Source organism: Uloborus diversus, chromosome 9 (genome assembly GCF_026930045.1).
Source record: "Uloborus diversus isolate 005 chromosome 9, Udiv.v.3.1, whole genome shotgun sequence".
Classification (NCBI taxonomy): Eukaryota; Metazoa; Arthropoda; class Arachnida; order Araneae; family Uloboridae; genus Uloborus; species Uloborus diversus.
Window position 1 is genome coordinate 39,841,974 of NC_072739.1, and position 23,875 is coordinate 39,865,848.

The 23,875-nt window shown below is 33.2% G+C and overlaps 1 protein-coding gene across 1 annotated transcript in view; it reads left to right on the forward strand.

The window, feature by feature from the left end:
- The window catches only part of LOC129230587 (protein unc-13 homolog A-like), a 75,929-nt gene that overhangs the window by 8,344 nt on the left and 43,710 nt on the right, over nucleotides 1-23,875 (forward strand). Inside the window, exons 3-6 of the mRNA XM_054864991.1 lie at nucleotides 282-356; nucleotides 7,028-7,247; nucleotides 10,753-10,873; nucleotides 16,046-16,152. Coding sequence (XP_054720966.1) covers nucleotides 282-356; nucleotides 7,028-7,247; nucleotides 10,753-10,873; nucleotides 16,046-16,152 — 523 coding nt within the window. The remainder of the gene's footprint in view (nucleotides 1-281; nucleotides 357-7,027; nucleotides 7,248-10,752; nucleotides 10,874-16,045; nucleotides 16,153-23,875) is intronic.

Genomic DNA, 23,875 nt, shown 5'->3' on the forward strand with positions numbered 1-23,875 from the left:
ATCTTGATGCACGAATTTTATATATCACTAAGTGAAGTCAAAATTTATCAAGTTAATACATATTGAAAATATTCACCTCTTATCCTTTGTTGTTTCAAGAATGTGTGCAACACGTTCTGAACTTTCAAACTGATATTTTACTTTGAGACATATATATTTTTTTGTAACGAAAAATTGAAATTCTTTCAATTTAACACACGTTTTGTGCTGTTGTATAATTTTATTGAAACTCATTTTGAATTTTAAGGAACAATTTTAAAATTTGAGCTTTTACCTTGCAGACCATGGCTGCAACAAAGCGAAATGCTGGTCTAACTTCCGCTGTGCCCCGCCAGTCGTTGAATGATGAGGAATTGGTAAGTTTTAGAAATATTGTTTAATGCTTTTTCAAGCAATGCATAGTAAAAGTTACATGCATTGCTTGAAAACATTAACATTACTCTACTATTTAGGGTAAGAGGCGTATCAGGTTAGTAATAATATGAGCTATGATGTTGATTTTAACTCCTTTTTTTTCTTCATGTTCTGCATATTTGGCCTTTTTTTGCTTTATATGGAATTATTTGTAATTTTTTTTGTTTTTAATATTTAGAGTTCATAAATATTTTTTTGAAATATTATTATTCTTGTAAAAACATGTTGACTTTTATAGCTTGAAGCTCACTTCGGACAGTTAAGCTGTAAAAAATAGAAAAAAAATGAAATAGGTGGAGCATTCGATACTTAAGAGTTTGCTTTTGGCCAAGACGAGTTTTTTCGAGTTGCAGAATGTTAAATTTTTTAAACGATGCAATACAGCTTTATTTTTTAAGGATAGTAACTAAGGATTAATCAATTTATTTCTGCTTTCGAATTCTTGATTGGTTGGTTTACTTATTTTTAATGGCGCAAGAGCCCTTGAGGGCTATACTGCGCCAAACGATTTTTTAGTTTAAAATTTATACATAAATAAAAAATCAGGGTATGATAAAAGTAAAAATGTTTTGGAGAGAAAGGTATAAACAACAGTAGTTTAAAACAAGTAATAAAAAACCTGTAAACATTAAAAACTTTATGAAAGGGTTTGAAACAATAGGTTGTCAAAGAACCTTCAGTAACAAGAAAAACGGATAAAATTACATTTTGACGGCACAACCACTAAATTAAAAAGGAGAAGCCAATCTCCCGGAGGAAGGAGTATATATTGGGATGGGGTGGGTCCCCCAGCAACTCTTTCAGAGATGGATTAAAATTATTAAAATATTTAAAACGTATTTGGTTAAAATTTGGGCAGTTGCACAAGATATGCAACACTGTCTGGTTGACTTTACATCTAATACAAATCGGAGCTGGTTCACGGCATAAGAGGTATTTATGGGTGAACCTGGTATGGCCGATGCGAAGACGAGTTAACGAAACTTGTTCTCTCCTGGTAAGTTGTAATGATTTGAAACCTTTAGTCGATGGCTGGATCGAATGTAATTTGTTTTGTGTTTCGAGATTCCAGGTCCGTTGCCAATGCGTGTTAAGACATTCAGATATTGCGTTTTTAATGTCAACTAAAGGGACACTGTCATCAACTAGGATATTTGCGTCTTTGGCAGCTGAATCAGCGGCTTCATTGCCGGCAATGCCTACGTGACCAGGGATCCAGCAAAAGAGTACATGAAAATTATTTTGTGTAAGACTTTTGTATAAATGATAAGACTGAATGACTATGGGATGGCTGTTATTGTTGCAGTGGGTGATTGCTTCCACTGAACTCTTTGAGTCAGTGTATATCACCCACTTTTTGTGAGCGGATTGGGTTATTGATTGTAGAGATATCAATATGGCTTTTATTTCTGCTGTAAAAACAGAGCAAGATGGGTGTGATTGTTCAGCGGTAACTTGACCATTTATTATTGCAGCAAAGCCGACGTGATCGTTTGCTTTTGATCCGTCAGTGAAAATGTCATGATAATCAGAATATTTGCATTTTGTATCATAAAATATTTGTTGGTAGGCTGTATTGGAGGTAGTCTCTTTAGAGAATTTAGCGAGGTCATTGATGGTAGATGGAAATACTTCACACCATGGTTCAATCAGTTTTATTGTATTGAGAGTATTAAAATCTGACAGTTGCAAATCTGAAAGCACCCGGCGCATTCGGATCCCGAAAGTTGGGGTTGCAGAAGGACGATGAAGAAATAAGATAACATTAGATGGATTAAAAATATGAAGGTGTAAAGGGTGATCAGTATAAGGTTTTATTTTGAAGTAGAAGTTCAATGAAAGTTTGAGGCGTCTATTGTTTAAAGATTGTTCATGAGCAAGAATATGAAGACTGTTAATAGGTGAGGTTCGGAAAGCTCCTGTGCAGATGCGCAGTGCCTGATTGTGGATTGGATCTAGAACTTTCAGATAGCTTTTTGCCGTGGAGCCATAAATTTGGCATCCATAATCAAGTTTTGAGCGTATTAGAGCCCTGTAGATTCTTAAGAGAGACTCTGTATCAGCACCCCAGGAAGTGTTCGATAAGACTTTAAGGATATTTAATTTTAGTATACATTTCTTTTTTAACTCTTGTATATGCGGTATAAACTTGAGTTTGTTATCAAGTATAAGACCGAGGAATTTTCCTTGATCTTTTACAGCTATTGGTTGATTGTTAAGGAGAAGTGTTGGATCAGGATGAAGACCTCTTTTACGGCAGAAGTGGATACAGAAAGTTTTTTGAACAGAGAAAGTAAAGCCATTTTCCTCCGCCCATTGTGTTACTTTATTAATAGCCATTTGAAGTTGCCTTTCAATGATACTCATGCTCGATGAAGAGAAAGATATTTGAAAGTCATCAACGAACATGGTACCTTTGACAGCGGGAGGCAGTTGATCGATTAAGCTGTTGATTGCAATTACAAAAAGAGTTACGCTTAGTACGCTTCCCTGGGGAACTCCTTCTTCTTGAATAAATGCATCTGAAAGAACAGACTTGACACGTACGCGAAAAATTCGGTCTCTTAGAAAATTAGAGAGAAAGATGGGTAGATTACCTCGTAACCCATACTCGTGAAGGGTTTTGAGGATCCCATATCTCCAGGTACGGTCATATGCTTTTTCAATGTCAAAAAATACGCTCACGAGATGTTTTCGTTTGAGAAATGCTTCTCTTATTGATGTTTCGAGAAGCAATAGGTTGTCTATTGTGCATCTACCACGCCTGAATCCACTTTGATATGGAGATAGCAGATGATGCGACTCCAAAATGTATATCAGCCTGGAGTTGACCATCCGTTCCATTATTTTACATAGGCAGCTAGTGAGAGCTATAGGTCTATAGCTCTCAGGTTTTTCAGATGGTTTATTGGGCTTAAGGATAGGAATTACTGTTGCTTGACACCAGGATTTTGGGAATCTGTGTTCCGAATAAATTCTATTGAAAAGATGCAGAATATGTTCTAAAGAGGACCTGCTTAGATGTTTTAACATACTATTGTGAATTTCGTCTGGACCTGGTGATGTGTTTTTTGATTTTTGTAAGGCAGCATTCAGTTCTTGAAGGGTGAATTTTGTGTTGTATTGATTAAAAATGTTTGAATTAAAATCTAGAACTTTTTGTTCTTTGCGTGATTTGATGGTTAAAAATTTTGAGCAATAGTTATTTGCACTGGAGACTTCTGCCAAATAAGTCCCCATGCAGTCAGCCACCTCTTTGTGATCGGATAAAATACGACCGTTATTCTCCAGAATGGGTGCACAAGATATATTGTAGTTGCCAACGATTTTTTTTATTTTACCCCATACGGTCTTTGATGGGGTGAACGTCGTGATTGTGCTGACATAGGTCTGCCACGAGTCCCGCTGTCTCTTCCGTCGAATCCTTCGAGCTTCAGCACGGGCTCGTTTAAGTGCCACGAGATTTTGTGTGGTTGGATAACGACGAAACGTATTCCATGCCTTTTTTTGCTTCTTATGAGCCTCCTGACAATAGAGGTTCCACCAAGGCTTAGGAAACTTGATCCTGCCTTTAGTGGTTTTTGGTATGGCAGCGTTAGCTGCGTTTAGGATAATGTCGGTTACTCGCTTTACCGCTACATCGATATCAATATCAGTTACGTCTTCTGATTTAATTTCTGCCAACTGGGTAAATGCTGCCCAATCAGCTCGATCAATGCGAAGTCGAGCTTGCTGATGCTGCTGATGGCCGCAGCGTCCAGTAGAGGTTATCCTGATCGGAAAGTGGCCACTGGAGTAGAGACCACCCTCCACCTGAAAATCCCAACGTGGCAGAAAAGAAGGTGAGCATATTACGAGATCGATGGCATGGTAAGATTGGGTAGAAAGATGAAAATAAGTGTTTTCACCGTTATTAAGGATGCAAAGATCATTGTCTTCAATAAAATTTTCTATTGTTAAACCTCTACTGTTGGAGTCTGGACTCCCCCAGAGAGGATTATGGCCATTGAAATCCCCCAAGATGACAAATGGGGGAGGAAGTTGATCAACCAGTGTCTGCAACTCCACGCTTCTTAAGTCATAAGAAGGTGGGATATACACAGAACAAACTGTGAACAGCGAGTGAAGGTGAACGCGCGCAGCTACTGCTTGCAGGGATGTGTTGATATTGAGTTGGCTAGATGCATAATCATTGTTGATCAGCAATGCCACTCCTCCACAACGACGGTCTCCTGACAAGCAGTCCTTGCGGTATATGTCAAAACCTTTCAACCTCGGTCTATCAGCAGGGGACAGAAAAGTTTCTTGCAGACAGAATATGGCCGGTTGGTGATATTCGACAAGATCTTTGATGTCTGTGACATTATGCGAGTAACTCTGACAATTCCAAGAAAGAATGCTCAGGGCCATGAAGAGAAAAGGAAGGAGAAACGGCCAGAAGAAGAAAAAGCAGCTCATGAAGGAGGATGGTCCGTCCACCCTTCATCGTCGGATGGCGGAAGATCTTCAAAATCTACATCCTCGTCCTCCTCCTGGGGAGGAGGTTGTTGGAATTTTTCAATTTGGGACTTGGTTAATTTTACTTTCTTACTAGAGAGTAAAAAGTCCTCTTTTTTAAAATTATAAAGTTTTGGGGGTCTCTGTTTAGAGGCTACCCAGATTTTTGCGCGCGTTTGAATATTTTTCTTTTTTTCACTAAGTTTTTTCAAATTCTGTGTGAGTGGTTTCTTTTCATTAACAGTAACAGATACAGTATTTGTTTTTTGTATTTTTTGTTGATTTTGATTAGTTTCCTTAAAAGAAGATTTGGGGCTATAATTTTGTTTATTTGATTTGGTTGTGTTTACAGTTTTGGCATTAGTAGAAGCATCTGTTTGGGTATCTGTTTGTGTGCATACAGACTTCAGTACCTTCTTAACGGCTGAAGCATATGAAACACCTGTTGTTGGTGTGCGGGATTCAACTAGTTTTCTTGCATCTGGATAAGATATTTTTTGTGTTGTTTTAATTATCTGAATTTCTTTTTCTGTGAGCCATTTTGAGCATGATCTGGAGTATGAAGGATGGTCCCCTTTGCAGTTTGCGCATTTGTAGGTCTTGTTACATGTATTACTGTCGTGTCCGGGCTCTGCGCACCTGGCACAGGTGTCAGTACCACGGCACGCAAACTTCGAATGTCCAAACCGCTGGCATTTGAAACACCGGAGCGGATTTGGAATATAGGGGCGAACTGGGCAAGAGAGATAGCCGGCTTTAACACGTTGCGGGAGGACAGGTGTATTGAATGTCAGAATGACATGTTTGGTGTTTATTATTTCGCCGTTCCGTTTGATGGTGATCCTTCTGACTGAATGTACGTTTTGATCCTTCATTCCCTCCAAGATTTCCTCCTCGGGTGTAAAGAGAAGGTCAGGTTCGGAAATTATTCCCCGTGAAAAATTAAGAGTTTTATGTTCTGAAGTTGTAACAAGATATGAACCAATTTGTGTGATTGCCATTATAGATTTAATTTGTTTTGTATCTTTAATTTCAACTAGAATTTCACCGCTGCGTAGTTTTTTAACAGATTGATATTCTCCTATTAAATGAGTGAGCGCTTTATTTATCAAAAAGGGGGAAACTTTGCTTAAATTGAGGTTTGGATCGTTGCGTTTAATAAGAAAAAACTTAGCTGTGCTCGACAATACGTTCTGACGCTCCCCGCACGGGGGAGAAGGGTTATTTATATTATCATCCATAAATAAACCTGGGAACTAGGGGGAAAAGTGGGGTCTAGCCCCTGTGTAGCCCCCCTACACAGAGGTAAGGCTGCGTACGACAGGGTTCGCCTGCTATCCCTGAAGACTCCCGTTTGAAGCACCGACTACCCCCGGTACCACGCAGCCATCGGCACGGTTGACACACCTTGGCTTAGGGGTTTTCGTCCGAATTTGGTAAGTGTGATGAGGGAAGGAAGGGAAAAAAATCCCCTCCTGCCGATATTCTGTTTGAGCAACTGGGGGTTCACGACTCCTCCCAAGAGCTCGCCCCGAACTCACCACACCGCAAGCCCCCCCACCACGACAAGGTAAACGGACACGGGGGGGTCGAATTCTTGAGCGAAGTAGTTTCTGAAAGCTTGTGTTATGGAGCTTTTAGATTGGCCAGGTTGCGATATTTGAAGGACAGAAGCTCCTTTCTTAGCCAAAAATATCGACAGCCTCACTGACCTGAGCCCCATTGTGAGTAGAAATCCATTGGGGTACAACTTCATTTTCATTATTTGATATTCAGTTGAGGCTATCAAAACAGAAATTAGTAGTGCGAGTATAAGTGCGGAAATCAGTCTGTAAGTCAATAGCTTGTAGAGCGGCTTTGATATTTAAAAAGAATAAAAAATATATGAAAAGGAAATTGAAATTTGTGTAACATTACAACTTTTAGAATCGAAGAGTTAACAACTGGCTGCAATATTCTTCATTACGAAAACTCATAATTTGTCAGAAACGAATTTAAGTTTTTTTTTTTCTTAATCTTGATTCTCTCTCGAGTGACTAACTTGTAAGATTTCCCCGACTGCATTGCAAGACGCGTGACTTTCGTTTCTCTCACCACCCCTCCATGTCCTTTGCAGAAGACGCACGTCTACAAAAAGACCCTCCAGGCCCTCATCTATCCCATCTCCAGCACGACGCCACACAACTTCCAACCATGGACGGCCACTTCGCCAACCTACTGTTATGAGTGCGAAGGACTCTTATGGGGCATCGCCCGCCAAGGAGTGCGCTGCACTGAGTGCGGAGTCAAGTGTCACGAAAAGTGCAAAGATCTACTCAATGCAGACTGCCTGCAACGTAAGTGCTCACACTCGACACTGGCCATGTCTTTCTTGTTATAAGTGCTTTTCTTATAATCACTGTATGATTTTGGATGGGCAAAGCTTTTTAATCGTTTCCAAAAACAGAAATGAAAAATATAAAGTTGATTTTGTCTATAAAGTTAGCGAAATTTATTTTAAGTCTAGACCTAAGCAAGCATAGAATTATCAATAATGTTTTTTTTGGGGGGGAGGGGGGGAATTTTACTAACTTTTAGATAGTTTCCAAAAAAAAAAACAGCGAAAATGAAAAATAGTAACTATGACGCTAATTGACGCTAATTAATTTTTAAGACTGAACACAAGCAAGCATGGGGCTGTAAATAATCGGCTTGTGAAACATAACGAATTTTGAAAATAATCGAAGTCTTCAAGGCTCTCCTTGATTCAAGTCAACAATTTAAAAGCATTTTTAAAAACTTTTTGCTGTGCATTTGTTCGTGATCTGTTGATCAGGGAATCGTTCATTTTTTTATCCGTAAATAAAATTCATTCGTTTAAATCTCTTCGTTTATTTACAAAATATATTTAAGTTTAACAAAAGTAAATTTAATTTTTTAATATAAATAATTAAAAATTGTAAATTAATGAAGTTACAAATTCTGTAAAAAAACACGGACAATAGAATGTAAAAATAATAAAATTGAACTGATTAACTTACCGGGCGTAAACAAGGTGTCAACGAAAAACTGAAGAACAAGTGATGCCGAATGCTTTATCATAAAATAGAAAAGAGGAACAGATTTAACATATTTGTGTAGTTGATAAAGACTGATAAAAATGTTCTTTCAGTCATGTTCTAAACCGCTCACATTAAAATGAATAAACGAATTAACGATATGTGACAATAGTACTGTTAGTACATCAGTGCAATGCACCAAATTCTGTTCCAATCCGTATTCCATTCCGCTCTCTGTTTAAAAAAAAAAAAAAAACGAGCTGATGTGTGCCTCATATGACTTCATTTTACTCCAATTTAACGTCATTTTCCCATTACTGGCAAGTTTAATGTGATTCAATAGATTACTCTCTAAATATCACCAACAGTGGCCAAATTAAAACCAGATTTAAAAAAATATATTAAAAAATCGCCAAATTTGTCGCCAAGTTGGCGACAAAGCGACCAAAAGACTGGCGATATATCGCCAAGTGTCCGCAAAATTGTAACACCACTTGAGTTTATATCGAAACTAACAATTATTTCCCCCAAAAAGGGAGCAAAAGACCCCCTTAGAAACACCCGAATGCAACCAAAAGAGAAGGTGCACAACTAGACCCCACTAGGAGTCGGCGTACCAAATTTCAACTTTCTAGGACGTACCGTTCTTGAGTTATGCGACATACATACGCACATACACACATACGCACATACATACATACGTACATACAGACGTCACGAGAAAACTCGTTGTAACTAACTCGGGAATCGTCAAAATGGATATTTCGCGTGTCTATACGTTCTTAGACATTTATCCACGTGTGGTCGAGTTGGAAAAAAAAACTTAACATTCATTCGGGGGTGAGCAAAATGGAAATTAAGGTCGATTTTTGAGTGAAAATTTTTTCGCGAATACAATACTTCCTTTTTTGTAAAAGGAAGTAAAAAAGCCAGTCATTTGGTAGGAGATTGTACTGCAGCATTTTAAACAATCTGTCTTTTTGACCCGTTCATTCATGATCGACATATTCCTAGTACACAAACCTTCATTGCAGACATTGCATAGAGTAGGTTACACAACACTGAATGAAAAATCAATCATTACTAAGATTGCAAATATTCATACCGAGAGATCCGTAGCACACAACTTTCAAGATAGACATTACAGTTTTTAAAATAATTTGACAAAGTTTAATATTTTTTTTACAATTATTTTAATCGGTGCCCAGATTGAAATTCATTTTTTGCACTTCTGCACATGACATCGCAAGTGATGAAATGCGATTCACTGATGCCATTAGCGCACAGAGCAAATTATCATGTTATGGCAACGCGGTTGGCAGCAAAGCGTAAACATTTAGTGCACCAATGGAGTAGCACACCGAAGTACATTCCTTGTGACATCATAAAGACTACGCCTTTTTTCAAAATCGGAGATTTAAAAAAATAATAATAAATAATAACTGTTGAGAAAATAAAAGTTTTTTCTGCCTCCCTCCCCCCCGCCCCTGCTTATTCTATCAGTTTCAGTGACCAAAAGTAGTACTTTTAACGGAAGGAAATAACACCATTGAAAAAATAAATATATAAAATATGCAAATAAATGAACTCTAAAGTATGTAAAGATATTATGCATAGCTTCTAAAAGTATCTTTTATGTATTTCCCAAATTGTCCATTGTTATTGAAAATTTACTTTAAAACGAAAGTTGTTGTATTTAGAAAAGTTGATCTGAAGATAAAACTGATAGGTTTGGAAATTTTAATTCTTATTTTGCGATCTTATCTTTTGTTAAATGATTGGGATTTACCTTCTTTAGTTGTAAGTCTTTTCCTTATCAAATGATAGAACTTTTCTTTGTTCCTCCTTGATTTAATCTATTTCCTTCTAACATACGCCATTCACGGCTGTATAATTTATTGATTCTGTTTAAAATGCATCATCTTATTTCCCTTGCATTATTTACATCCTGAAGCTTACAACTTACATTGATAAAAAGGTTCCTTGTAACACCAAAACATGTTTTTTTTTTTTTTTTTTTTGTAGTATATTAATGCAAATTATAAGTATAAAATATTAATATTTTCTAACTTTCAATGGTGATTTGAAAGTCTGAAATTCAAACATAATTTGCTAAAAATAGTGATAACCAAGGAATGTTTTACAATTATAAAGTCTATAATCTTTAAACAGTCTTAATTTGACGACCGAGCAATTTAACTTTCCAATAATAAAATTAATCTTACCGAAGGTAAGGTTCAGTACCTTTTTAGTTAAAATAAAATGATCTTTCTTTGAAAGATTGCAAAAAAATAAATAAGTAATATAACTTAATCTTTTCGCTGTCCTGTGATTTGAAGAAGTCAAAAATAATTCTTAAAGATTATTTCAACCCTATAAGGAATTCCTAAAACTATACTGGGTCAAATTTTTGCAGTAGTTAAAGTAAGAGTATGTCATAAATACTAAGTGATTAACTGCAAGATTATTTTAACTTATCGGATTAGTTTTAAAATAAAACTATGTTAACAAAAGCTAAAAGTTCAGCTAAAACGCAGAAACTAGTAAAAGAAAGTAACTAGGCCAAAATACTTCTATTTAAAAAATGTTCCAGATTTTTGGTAACTCTTTTCCAATTTATTTGATACAACTACCACCGCCTCGTAATCTTTATGGGTTTTACATTTCCGCAGACTATTTTAGAACATCCAGTATTATCAATCAAGCCCTTAACTTAGTCTTAGAAGACTAATAAAATCCGTAAGCAAGTTGCGGCCTTTTTACTCCCAGCACCAAAGATAATGACTTTCTTAAACATTTACAGGTGCGGCGGAGAAGAGTTCCAAGCACGGAGCCGATGATAAGGCTAATAACATCATTATGGCGATGAAAGAAAGAATGAAAATCAGGGAGCGAGACAAACCAGAAATTTTCGAGCTTATCAGGTCTGTTGCCACCTTTATTGCTTAAACTTTTTCTTTTTTTACTAATTCTTGATTAACAAATTAGTTCATGTTCTTTTTAATAATTTGTTCTTAGGAACTAGATATGGATTCGACTCACATGCAAATTTAATCGAAATGTTTTTTTTTTCTTTTATTTTTTACACCATTACGCTTATTTTAAAAAAGTAGTTTTTAAAAAAAATAGTTGAATTTTTAATATTAACTTGAAATTAAGAGTATCACATATTAATAAACTTTTCACTATGTTTTAAATGCTTAGGAAAATCTTCTTACTTTTTTAAGGATATCACAAGAAAATACCTCAACAGTTCTTTATTTTTTTTTTTTAATGGAAGTGGAAATGGCAGAAAAATGGTTTGTGAAGCTCCTAAATTATTTTTTTATACATTCAAAGGTTCTTTTGATGTGAGATTTTATGAAGTAAAATGAATAAACTGAAGAAAAAACTTTTGAATTATTGTATGAACTCTTCAAATATTTTTTAAAAAAAGATGTAGTAAATAATTTTTATATTAAACTTATTTCAACCTTTGTACAAAAAGGATTTTGCCTCACTTTTACTTGTAAATCACAAGGACAATGCTAACGCAAAAAACACTGCAAAGATCCGCAGAAACTTATGCACTAAAATTAGCAATACTAAAGTGACTACTTACATAGATTTAGTGTTACACTGACTTAAAGTTATTCTAATCCATTGCATGTGGAATGTCTTAATTGTTTTTCAAACATTTACTACGTGAAATCACTTTAGATTTTAAAGCAAAATGTGTCTCTGTCTATAACTGAACCTGTATCTGTAACTGTGTCTGATTCTAGAAAAATAGCAGTATAAAGAATATTTATGCTGTTTTTATATTTTATTTAATTTTGTTAATCTTTTAAAAATTATCTGTGATTTACCTGTTTATTGACATAGTCTCAGCATTTGTTTAGTAATTAAAACATTGCATGAAAGAAAAATATTTAAAAAAAATAAATAAATATTAAGTGTTATAGGAAATAATTTCGTGGATGAGGTTAACATTCGAAATAGAAGTCAGACTATTTTGAATCATCAAAAAATACAGATCCCGCTTTCCTGTTGTAACAGCTGTATAGTTGCATATAGGCCTAACCAATGACCCCGATAATTAGCATTTAGAATTTCAACACTCTTCAGATCGTAGGCCCTCCTAGTTAACTTAAACTCTTGCTTACATTTTACTAGCAGAAAGTGCCAAAATGCGCTGTTAACCAATCTCTGATGCGAGATGAGCATGGATGTTACCATGTAATGTGTACACAAGTACTTCTAAGTTACTTTTGTACTGAGTTCTTTAATTCAAAAAGCTTGGCCTGAGTGGGGGAAAAAGTCCTGAAACTATTTCTCGAAAACACGTTTTTTTTTCTTTTTGGAAAAAAAATCAGACACAAAGTTCCATGTAACATCTTCTAAGTATAATAAGAAATAACAGCGTCAAAAAGCACAAATTGCGGATTACTGCAGACAAGTGTTTCGGCGTTACACAAGGAACGCCTTTGGCCCAAGGAGTTCCCTGTAACGCCAAAACACGTGCCTGCAGTAATCTCAATTTGTGCCTTCTGATATTATTACTTCTTATTTTACTTTTCAGGACAAAGACATTTGTTTAACTTATCTTATAAGTACGTAGTCTGTCCCATAAATACTCACACTCAAGCAATCTAGCGGCCATGACGCGACTATAGTCCCGCTTACTATCGGCGATAGTTCCCTGACACTCAATGAGCTTTCAGTGCTTGGCAGATTGCCAAACGGAGTCAATGTTGCGATTTATGTTAAATTCGGTTGTCCTAGTTTTTACTGTTCGTTGAAAATGGAAATTGATGTCATCACGGAGCAACGAATCACACAAATCTCAAACATTTGAGAGATCGTGTACGTCGTGTGCGACCAAGTTTGACTCAAGACAATGAATAGATTCTTCACCACGACAATGCCCCAGCACATGCAGCATTGATTGTTTTCCATTTTCTAGCAAAAAAAAATCAATCATTACCCTTGCTCATCCTCTTTATTCGCCAGATCTCGCCCCCTGTGACTTTTTCCTATATCTAAAATGCAAAAATGTGATGAGGGGGCATCACTGTGAAGATTTGAACTCAGTAAACGAGAAACGACGAGACAACTAAAGAGCCTAACTGCTGAGGACTTCCAAAGGTGTTTTGAAGAGTGAAAAAAGAAGATGTTATAAGTGCATATCAATGAATGGAAAGTACTTTGAAAGGGACGAAATCGATGTGGACTAAATTTTGCAAAATAATTTTTTTATGGCCTCAGTTCGCATATTTATTGGACAGACTACGTATAGTAAAACGTAATTTATTGATTCCATTAAGACTAGAATGCATAAATCATATTGTTAAAAATGGTAAAGATACAAAAACAGGGAAGTAGACGTGAAATCCATAGCCAAGATCGAACATTCTTCAAAGTGTAGAAACCTTCTGAAAAATCAAGTTTAGAAAGCAACTGAGTTTACCCGCTGAGTTTCGATCGGTTTGTTTTTATGACACAACATTAAAATTTCAAACATTCGTCCTTTATAGGCGTTTTCTTTAGGTAAACTATACTTTTTCAGCATTATTCTTTGTCATCTCTTTAAAAGCATTCTGTAACTTTCGCATTTAATTACTATTCTTAACACAAATGCTGAATTCCTACTTCCCTTGTGCTAATTTGGAGTGACATCACGTTTTCTGCATTTTTCAAAGGCAATAAAATTTTTGAAAGTAAATGAGTATTTACATTTTTAAATTCATTTTGAAGAAAATTGCATTTTAAAGAAATAACTTCTTCAAAATTTCTTCTGACCAAAATTTCCCAATTGTAAAGATTCTCTCTCATTTTTTTTTTCAAGTTTATTTATGTAGCATTTCTGGCTTTTCTCTAGCTGATTTCAAAATACAGTGAATATTCCTAGAAATCAAGTTTACTAAAGTTAGTTATCTTCTTTGAGAAAACAGAAAACTATTTCAAAAGTTAACCAGTTTCCTGTCCCTCCTGTAAACTCTTCCCCTAACACAAATGATCAAATAAATCCAGTTTTATAAATTTCAGTTCACAAAAATATGGAAATTTCAGGAATAGTGAATAGATTTTCTAATATTTTCCAACTTCTAAACAACATGACACTTATTCATCTTTGAAAAATGAAAAAAAGTATACGTTTTCTCTTTTGTTCAGGGCTGTAATTTGAAAAAGGTATATTAGTAGAAAACAACAGGCTTTTTTTTTTTTGCTTGTTTTTAAGTTAAAAACCATAACTTAGTTTGCTGAAATTAAGATTTTCTTGAATTCTCGTTTTCTATTAAAAAAAATAATAATGAAAAACAAATATGTCTCTTTAGTTTGTTTTAGTAGTAAGTGTTCTTGAAAACAAACATAACTTCCTTACGATATTTAAATTCGGTCCAAAGACACTAACTTTCGGAGAACAATTAGATGTTTTTCTGCTATTTGTTTCCTTTTTAAACCAGGAACATTTCTTGAAAGTTTATAAGCTTCAAGTCGTTTCTTTGTGTAAATAAAAAACAAAGTATTATATTCAAAGGAGGGAGAGTGTTTTGTTGTTTTCTAGTTTCTTATAAGCAAACTAGGAATTAGTTTTATCTTAACACTACTAGGGTAACGGCACCAGTAACAGACATGCCTAAGATCCTCTGAGGTTAACTCGATTTTCTGAGCCTTTTAATGTATTTATACTGTTAAAACTATTTTTCTCTGGTGCAACTGCATCTCATCTAATATTTGTCTGCTTCTGGATCCTCTGAATTTGTTAATTCGATTTTTATTTGCTTAGTTTCGAAAAATGGTCCGACCCCTAAATAGCAGACACCAAAAAATCTGATGATACCCAGTAACACATAGAACGAGGAAAGGATGAGCAATGGACAACATTCCCTTTTTCTATTCAAATTGAGTAGAAGTTCTTTATTTTTAAATCTAAAGCCTTTTTAAATTCAAATGAACATGAAACACCAGCTGACCTTGTGATGGCTGGTCATTTCCTTCCACCACAGCCTTGTATATACCATCTGGCTCATAAAATTCACTCTGATAAATACTAGATGGCTGCACCGTATTCATGGGTCACAGCAGCATCATTTACCCACCTATAATTCTTGATATTGAAATCCAAAGTTATGACTGCCTGAAACTGGACTTTTGTCTGTCACTGGTGCCGTTACCCTTGGTTTTAAAACTACCTAATTTACATTTTAAATTTACTTTCATAATCTTAAAAAATAAACACACAAAGTGTTCTCAATGCCTATTTTATTTATTTGGCTGATAACCATAAAAATATTTTTGTAAAAAGCATTTTTTCGATTACGTGTAAATTTTTTTTAAAAATGCCTCTTGATAATTTGAAATTTTCTTGCTTTGTTTGTTTTTAGATTTTTTAACTAAAATAAGAATATTTTTTAGAAATAAATTGTTTTCATTAATGTCCTATACGTCACATAAGCTACAATTTTTTGGCTAATTTTGATGCAGTCTTGTTTGAATCGCTCAGAAACCAATGCGGCTAAGTTTCCATTTTTATACATTCTTCTTTATTTTAAATTTTATGGAATAAATTATCTCTTAGTTATTATAGAAGAAGAAAAAATTAATAAAAAAACATAATAATAATGTGCATTTCTTATCCACTTAAAATAAACTGTAACTGTTTTTCAGTTAATAGATTCTGCATTTATTTTACCTATAACTAAACGCATTGACGTCTGAGCGTCTTTTATGGTTTGTTTTCGATGCAGTTTCGTTGTAAGTTATAGTGTGGCTCTAATAAGTTTAAGTTTAACCTTGACACAGTTTACTCCTTTTTGGCTAGTTCAGTGAAATGGGTTTGGCTCGTTATTGGCGCGGATTTGAGTTGGAATACTTTCGCTATGCTGCAGCGAAACTTCATCAGATCAACTCTGCCAATCACCCTTCCATACTACCTCAAAAAGAAGTAACACAGTCAAAATCCAAGCTTTACCTTATCAGAGTCACACTATAACCTACCAATTCAAGAGCAATCAGACAGTTACAGATACAGTGTATACGGAATGTGTCCGTTGGTTCTAACTCTTGTGCCTGGAATCTGTGTTTGAAATTTTGTTTCATCCACCGACTTATAGGGGCATATTTTCTGTCGAAAACAACATCCACGCGACGCACATGAAGGCCGTGAAACAGAGTGTCCTGGACGGTACCTCCAAATGGTCAGCAAAAATTGCAATCACCGGTAGGTCCGGAGATACACGTCACGTGGTTGCTTCGTTGCTTTGGCCTGTCTTTGTGCTCTGTGTCGTTGTACCGATATTGTGCCGTTGCATCGATATTGTGTCGTTGTACTTTGCAGTGTGCCACTAGATAGCCTTTTTAGCAGAGGCACTTCAAATAATTGAAGCAGTTCAATTATTCTTATTTATTTGGGGGGCATTTTGAAACAGAAAAAAAACTTGTTTTAAAACTGGTTTTAGTTGCTGTTTTGCGTGAAATTCATATATTTTCCGAGAATCAAAAAGTTAATAAATTATGTTTTTAATACATGAATTACAAAAAAGATCGTAAGTATTTTAGAATTAAATACAACTATTGAAAGTTTTAAATTGGTTTACCCAATGGCATTTGACAGAAAGAATGTGCACATTAAACAAGTATCACGTGGCTTTTGTCATGAAGATTTTGTTCACTATTAGACAACGAATAACGTTTTGTATTGCTTCTAGACTAAGAAAGAAAATCTGTAGGTTAAAGTTTCCGGATTTTAGCTAGAAGCTTTATTGAACGTAGTAGGAAGAAAAAAAGGGAGAGACAATAATTTTTTTCCTAAACTTATTATAAACGGCAAAATTTTCCAACATGAATACGAGAGAAAACATTTTAACACACAGAACTGGACAAATAAAATATACGCAATTTTTCTGGATTTCAAGAAGCTCCTTTCCCTATCCATAATTATTCCTGCATCAGTAAAGGAGTTTTCTTGTTACCCTAACATACACCATTTTGCAAATTAGTGTTTTACAGCGTCGTTTCTACCACATTCAATTTTCATGCAAAAGTTTATCCACATCCATTAAATTATATGTTATCAGTGTGATTCAAAAATCGTTTTTACTATAGCAGCTTATTTTATTGCTGCGTTGGGCACAATCTAGTCGGGAACTTCTCAATGTGGCATTTAAAAAGTAAAACACCTTTAACAAACCAAATCTAAAAAGATTTTCCCAGGACAATGCTCTTTTCCCTACGTTGCCAACATCGCTTTTACACCAGCAATAAACATAAAATTGCCGATCATAAATTGCTAATCAGAGATTGAAAGTGGCACGCTGCTATGATATTTGATGTATTGTGACTGTAAAACGGCATGTAAATGTGCTACTCCTTGATGTTGTTTTGTGTTTTGAGGGTTGCCATAATTGTATGCTGCGTTGCCCCAATCATCAAATCTGTTGCTAAACACATCTTATGCAACATCGAGTTTAGTGCCAAATATACATGAGCAATCCTGAAAATTAGAGTGCAGATAATTGATTAAAATTTGCAATTAATCGAACTTCATTCAAATCTACAATGTGGAAGCACAGCACACGGGTGAAATCGGAACTAAGTGAAATGATTGGGCTATAGCATGAACTATGGCAACCTGTTCATTCTTAATGTGGTGTTTGCAGGATGACCTTTACCATCGACCCTGACACGCATATCGACGCTCTGCAACAGGGCGAGGCTCAAATAATGGAGGGAACTAGCAAGTGGTCCGCAAAGATTGCCATCACAGGTACTTAGTACACCATACCACTTGACTGCACAAAGCCACCTCTTGCCTTCGCAGTCAACAAAAGTTCTTTAGATCTTCCTAGGCTCTTATTTTTAACTTTTATTTTTAACGGAAGATTGTGTCGCAACAGAAAATTTGGATATTTTGTGCTGGATAAATTGAAGATAATTTTCATTAACATGGTGATGATTAGTTAAATGTGTATGTAAATTTCAAATAAACAATAACTCAATGTATTGCTACAGTGCAACTTTTTGTTTTATTGCATTTTTAAAAGATAAGGTTACGTTGATTAATTTTAAGTACCTTATTATCATCAACCAGCCAGGTTGCAACACAGTTTTAAATATGTGTGAGCATAAATAATATGGTACCTAATTTGGAGCTCTTAAGTTGCTACAGAACTTTGCGACGTTAAAATTGTCACAATATATCAATTGTTTCTATAATTATTATTATAATTTTAACACAGCATAATTTCGGAATCCCCCAGCTTTCATTAGTTTTGGGTTTTTAACTCATTCAAATTTTGTACCAGTTATCACCTTTTGAATTTAGGTTGTAAACGAATGGTACTCTTTATTCAGTTTTTATCACTTCTTCAGCAATTGACATTAATTAGACCGAGTGAATTCTGAGAAAAGTCAACGAACAGATTGCAAACTTGCTTTCAATAGTTCCATTCTTCTCATCGCAGAGAAGTTAAATTACAGGCAAAACTCTGATCTGCCAGTGAAAGAATTTCAAAATAATAATAATAATAATAATAATAATAATAATAGGTTCACACATTCTGGCTACTTAATTTTCATCACTTCGCCAGAAATTTTTATCTGATTTTTATTCCACATGGCACATTTTTTTCTGCCTTTTGGTTTCATGATTTGTTGCTTGAACGTTTCGTGACGTGCAATCATCACCAAAAAAATACTTTTACATTATACTCTTTAAGGACTACTAATTTTAACAAGACAATAGATTTTTTTATAAGTAAGGTAATATATACTTGATAATTTATGTTTAATAAATCAGGATTAAAAGCAATGAAATATTTTTTGCCATCATTAAATTTTTCGTCTTAGGTTATAAAATATTCAAAACTATTTCATGACATAAGGTTATAAATAAAATATGATACTTCAATTTGATGCAGACTTTCCTTAATTCAAAGAGAAATACTACCCATAAACATAATTAAAATAGCGATATTCATTTTTTAATTAAAGTTTTTATGCAGTGGGTTATTAAAGTAGCCCATAAACAGTTATCGAATTTTTAATTACCGTAACAAAAGATGTCTCCATAAATTTTCTTAACTGAAGATTAATTTATCAGTTCAGGTGATGTTGTTACATAAAAAATGTAAGGTGTTCAGTTTTGGATTATTTCCTGAAGCTTACATATGCATGTAAATTCTTGCAGTATTGTTGCAGTACTATGACTACTAATTACGAATATTCGTTTGTAGTTTTACGTGCAAAGTATGAATTCATGTTTTACTGCAGAGGTTTTTATTCTGCACGGCTTTATTCAGAAGTATTTTTTAAAAAAAATATTTCAGTAGCTCAGTTAACCGTTTTGAATCTTTTCTTTCTGGATAATAAACTCTTGCGATTATAAGTTCAGTTTTAAACTTTCCATCGATACGTTTGGTAATGTAAGGCAATCCTAAAGCATAAAATTTGTTACGTGACGCAATATTTTCCATTTATTTAGAAGACTTCAGAAAAAAACAACTCCTTGTTTTCGGTTTTTTCAGAATTGACTTTTGAAGTAAATGCACTTGGATAACAACGATATTAGGGGAAATAACAAATGTAATGTGTCAGATCATGGAATAAAATAATTTACACTTATAAAAACTAAAAGTTAATCAGCTTCATCAGAAAAAACATCTTAGTTTCAGAGGTTTAGAGGTTTTCCTGCCGAAATTTTGAGCTTTCCTTTTTAAAAATTTAAAAAGAATTCCAATACTTTTTATTTCCTTATACGTCATCCATACTAGCTTTAAAAAGTTAGCATAGTGTAGAAATCAATAAGAATACAATTTAGAAAAACATTTCTTGCTATTGAAATGTTAACTGTAACTGCTGTACATTTGCTGTTTACGATAAACTCAACTTTCGTACATGTATACGTGATTTAGAAAAACAAAAACTTTTGCACCTTAAAGTTAAAAAATATATACGAAAAACGTCTTTGAATGTATTCCGGCACAGTCAATAGTAACTATCCCCTGTTGAATATTGCAAAGAAGAAACTTTAAAAATGAGCTATGCTACGAGAGAAAGTCACTAAAAAGGTTACAAAAGATAATGAAAAAATAATTTACCATGACAATCACTTGGAAGCAGATCTTTTTCCCATATTTTCTCCAGCAATGTTGATGCACTTATCCCATTGACTTATCAGAGCCCCTATTCCAGCTGCACAACATTCTTTTGGTTTCTGTTGCTGTCTAACCCACAGCAGGGTTTTATGTTGAGCGTAGTTGTCATCTCCAAATTGTTTGCCTCCAAGATATTGGGCAAACAGATGAAAATTTCTTGGGGCCAAGTCTGGGCTGTAAGGTGGATGCTGATTAATTGGAGTCATCATGAAAAGATGATAACGACGTTCAACATAAAGTCCTACTGTGGATGAGACAGCAACCTAAAGAGTTTTATGCAGCTGGAATTGAGGCTCTGATAAAACGATGGGATAAGTCCATAAACATTGCTGGAGATTATATGGGTTTTTTTCCTAAATGTGATTATCTTAATAAATTATTTCTCTTTTGTGACTTACTTAATGATATTCCCCCATTGGTTCTATTACATATTATTGTTAGTGAAACAGTATACAATTTTTAATAACATCTAAGTAAGATTTACGTTAAACTTGCTTGCTGTGTATAATATAAAGCAGTTAAAAAACACTTAAAGCACACTAGTGAAAAGCTATTTACTTCTCACAAGTAAAAAATATCAGACCTTTTTATGATCCATTAACATTAACTGCCTAAGTATACATAAATAAGAAAGAATATTTTTGTTAAAGCCATGTTATCCAGCACATTTATCCAAATCCAAATTAAAGCTGTTGAGATGCATTGCGTCCTATAGGCGAAGAATATAGATCGCTAGAATTTTGCTCTTACATAGAATTCCTCAAACTGGTATAGCTACTAGTTGTAACTAGTCAATATAGTAAGAAACTACATAAAATAGAAAATGTTAATTTTTTAGTAGTTCCTTATTTCGAACTCCTGTTTATAGAAAAGTAAAATGTAAAACATGATCTGTGAAAATGGAGGAAATGTTTCTCCCATACAAGTCAAACATCTATAATACTTATATATTTTGCTATACAAAAAATTGTTAAGTTCCATTAAGCATCTATGAAAAAATTATGTTTTTAGTATATATTTAAAGCTAAACCTATACTAAATCAAATTTGCCTGCACATCATTTTTATATGCAAGAAATTAAACACAGATCTACAGTTAACTTAAAATTTCTTCAATATTTAGTTTAAAAGTATCTACACAGAAAGAAATTTAAACTGGAATAAAATTATTTAATTGGGGTAGAATTTTTGCTGTTATTTTCTCCAATTTTAAACTTAAAATTTGAAATTTATCAGCTTTTACTTATGCTGCGGCGTTTATTTTACAAAACCCTTTCTAAGAAATACTTTCCTACAAATTTTTCAACGTTTCGTTATTTCACTGCACTAAAATTTCTGCACAATTAAAGGATTTCTGCATTTTTCCCTGTTCTACACGGGTTTTTCAATTTCTCTTAATTTTCTCATTGCCTGTTTCGTGCTCAATCTCTCTTACATTTGTGGTATTTTTGCTTTAAATCGTTTACAACGTCATATTTTTTATTAGCGGCCTATTTTAATGCGATTAACGAAAAATAGTTTTTATAAAATTTTTGTGCTTAATTCCAAAAACTTTCTCTGAAAATATTTATATTTTACGTATTTAAAATATGTTATTTATTTAAGTATTTTACATTATTTTTATGTATTTTACAATGAATTTTTGATTTTCTTAACATAGTTAGGATGAAAATAATTAATTTTTAAACAACGCGAGAAAAACAATGCAACACTGAAAGAATGAGAGCTATAATATGAAAGATTTTATTAAGATCGTTATTTTTAAGGAAAAAACATACATTTTTCTAAAATTAAATTTTGTAGTCGAAAAACGTTTCTCTGATGAATATTTATCATTTAATTATTTAAAGAATACATACATTATTATTTTATTTATTATTAGTGAAACGTGTTTATTGCTTTTTTCTTTTTAGTTCACATATAAGACGAAGCATATTAAAGATTTAAAAGAAAATCTGAACTTTTGTTAAACATCCCACCTAATTTGCATCACTTTATAATTTTACCAAAAAGATCAATAAATATGCACATTTTTGTTTTGATAATTTATTTTTACATTTATAAAAAGGACAGAAGACGAATTTTTGTGCAATTCAATCGCTTATTGCACATTGTAGCTTTTACGTATTTTATTTATTTTTTATTTTCTTCAATAAATATAATTGTTCCTTCTTTTGTGCATATTTATAAATTAATTAATTTCTTTATTATTTTAATAAAAGCATTTGACAATGCATACTCAAGATTAAAAGAGAAATCCGAAATTTTAATAAACATTATACATTTTAATATATTAACGATTTTTCTTCAAAGAATGTCTACATTTTAAATATTTGAAAAACATTTATTCTTTCATATTTTATTGCATTTTTCTTTATGTTTTATTAGAAACAGTCAATGATGCAGTATTAGAGCTAAAAAAAAAAAGTCATCTCTCATTTAAATTTATGCTGACTTATATTACTGTTTTATTATTTCCTATTTTAATTAAAATTCTTAAGAGGTCTTTATTCAAAAAGCAATTATTTTCATTGAAAAAACATATTTTTAATTACTGTCCTTAGAATCTGCTGATTGTGTTCATTTTGAAGTCAAATTTATGTAGAGACCTAATTAAGAAATATTTCAAAGTAGAATATATGAATACAAACAAAGGCATTATCTTTCTGCCTTTTCATTTTTTTTTTCTATTAATTAAAAGTTTTTTTTTTTTTTTTTCAAGTGAAGTCCGAATCTCACGCATTGTATTTTCAATCAACTTTTAAGAAATATTTTAAAGTAATTTTGACATATTAAACAAATTTAAAACTGAAAACAATTTTTAAAAATAATATATACCTTAAAACTGAATATTAAAAGTGTTAAAGTTAATGCGACTTATGTACGTATTATGCAAATAATGTTACAAACTCATGTTAAGTGTTTGCTAATCTTATACAAAAAGTTGAATGCTTTAATAAACAAGTTTACAAAACAGGAACGAAAAAATATTTTTTTGTACATGGCTTTAAGTAAACTACTCAAAACCAGTAGGTAACATTGAAAATATTTGATGTATTATACACATTTTACAAACTTATCACTGGGGCAGTAAAAAAAAACTCTTTCTGGTCAAACAACGAAAGCTTTTTTTTTTTTTTTTTTTTTTTTTTTTTTTTTTTTTTTCATTTTGTGCAACGTTTTATCATGAGAAGTGTTAGATGTTGCTCAAAAACAAAAAACGCAATTTTCGTCTGACATGAAAAAGTTTTATATTCTGTTAGGCATTAATGACTAACTTTTAATACTTCTTACGTTTATTATAGTTACGCATATAAACTGAAGATTTTTCTTAAAAAATAAAACTAGCAGAATCCATTAGCCATTAGTTATGTATATGTTGTTCAACGAAGAGATTCAAGACAAAACTCTAAATTAGAGTGAAACATGTAAAAAAAAAAGGTGTTTCCAAATATTGCTTATTTGCTTCAACAACATGATAGCTCGAAAATTCTTCTTTTTGAGTTAATGCTTCATGATCATTGTAATCATTAATGTAGTTACCCTGACAGCATCAAATCAAAAATCATAATTTTTCAAGCTACCACGTTTTTGCAGTAAATGAGCGATATGTATAAAATACTTTTATAGTTACTTTTTCATCCTTTTTTAGATGTACAAAATCTTTAATTTAACTACGATGTATCAATTTCACATACATTAACTTTAATCCTTTTTGAGGAGTATAATCATACGAAGTATCAATAATTTTTAACTACAGGAACATGACTATTATTGTCAACTTATTTGA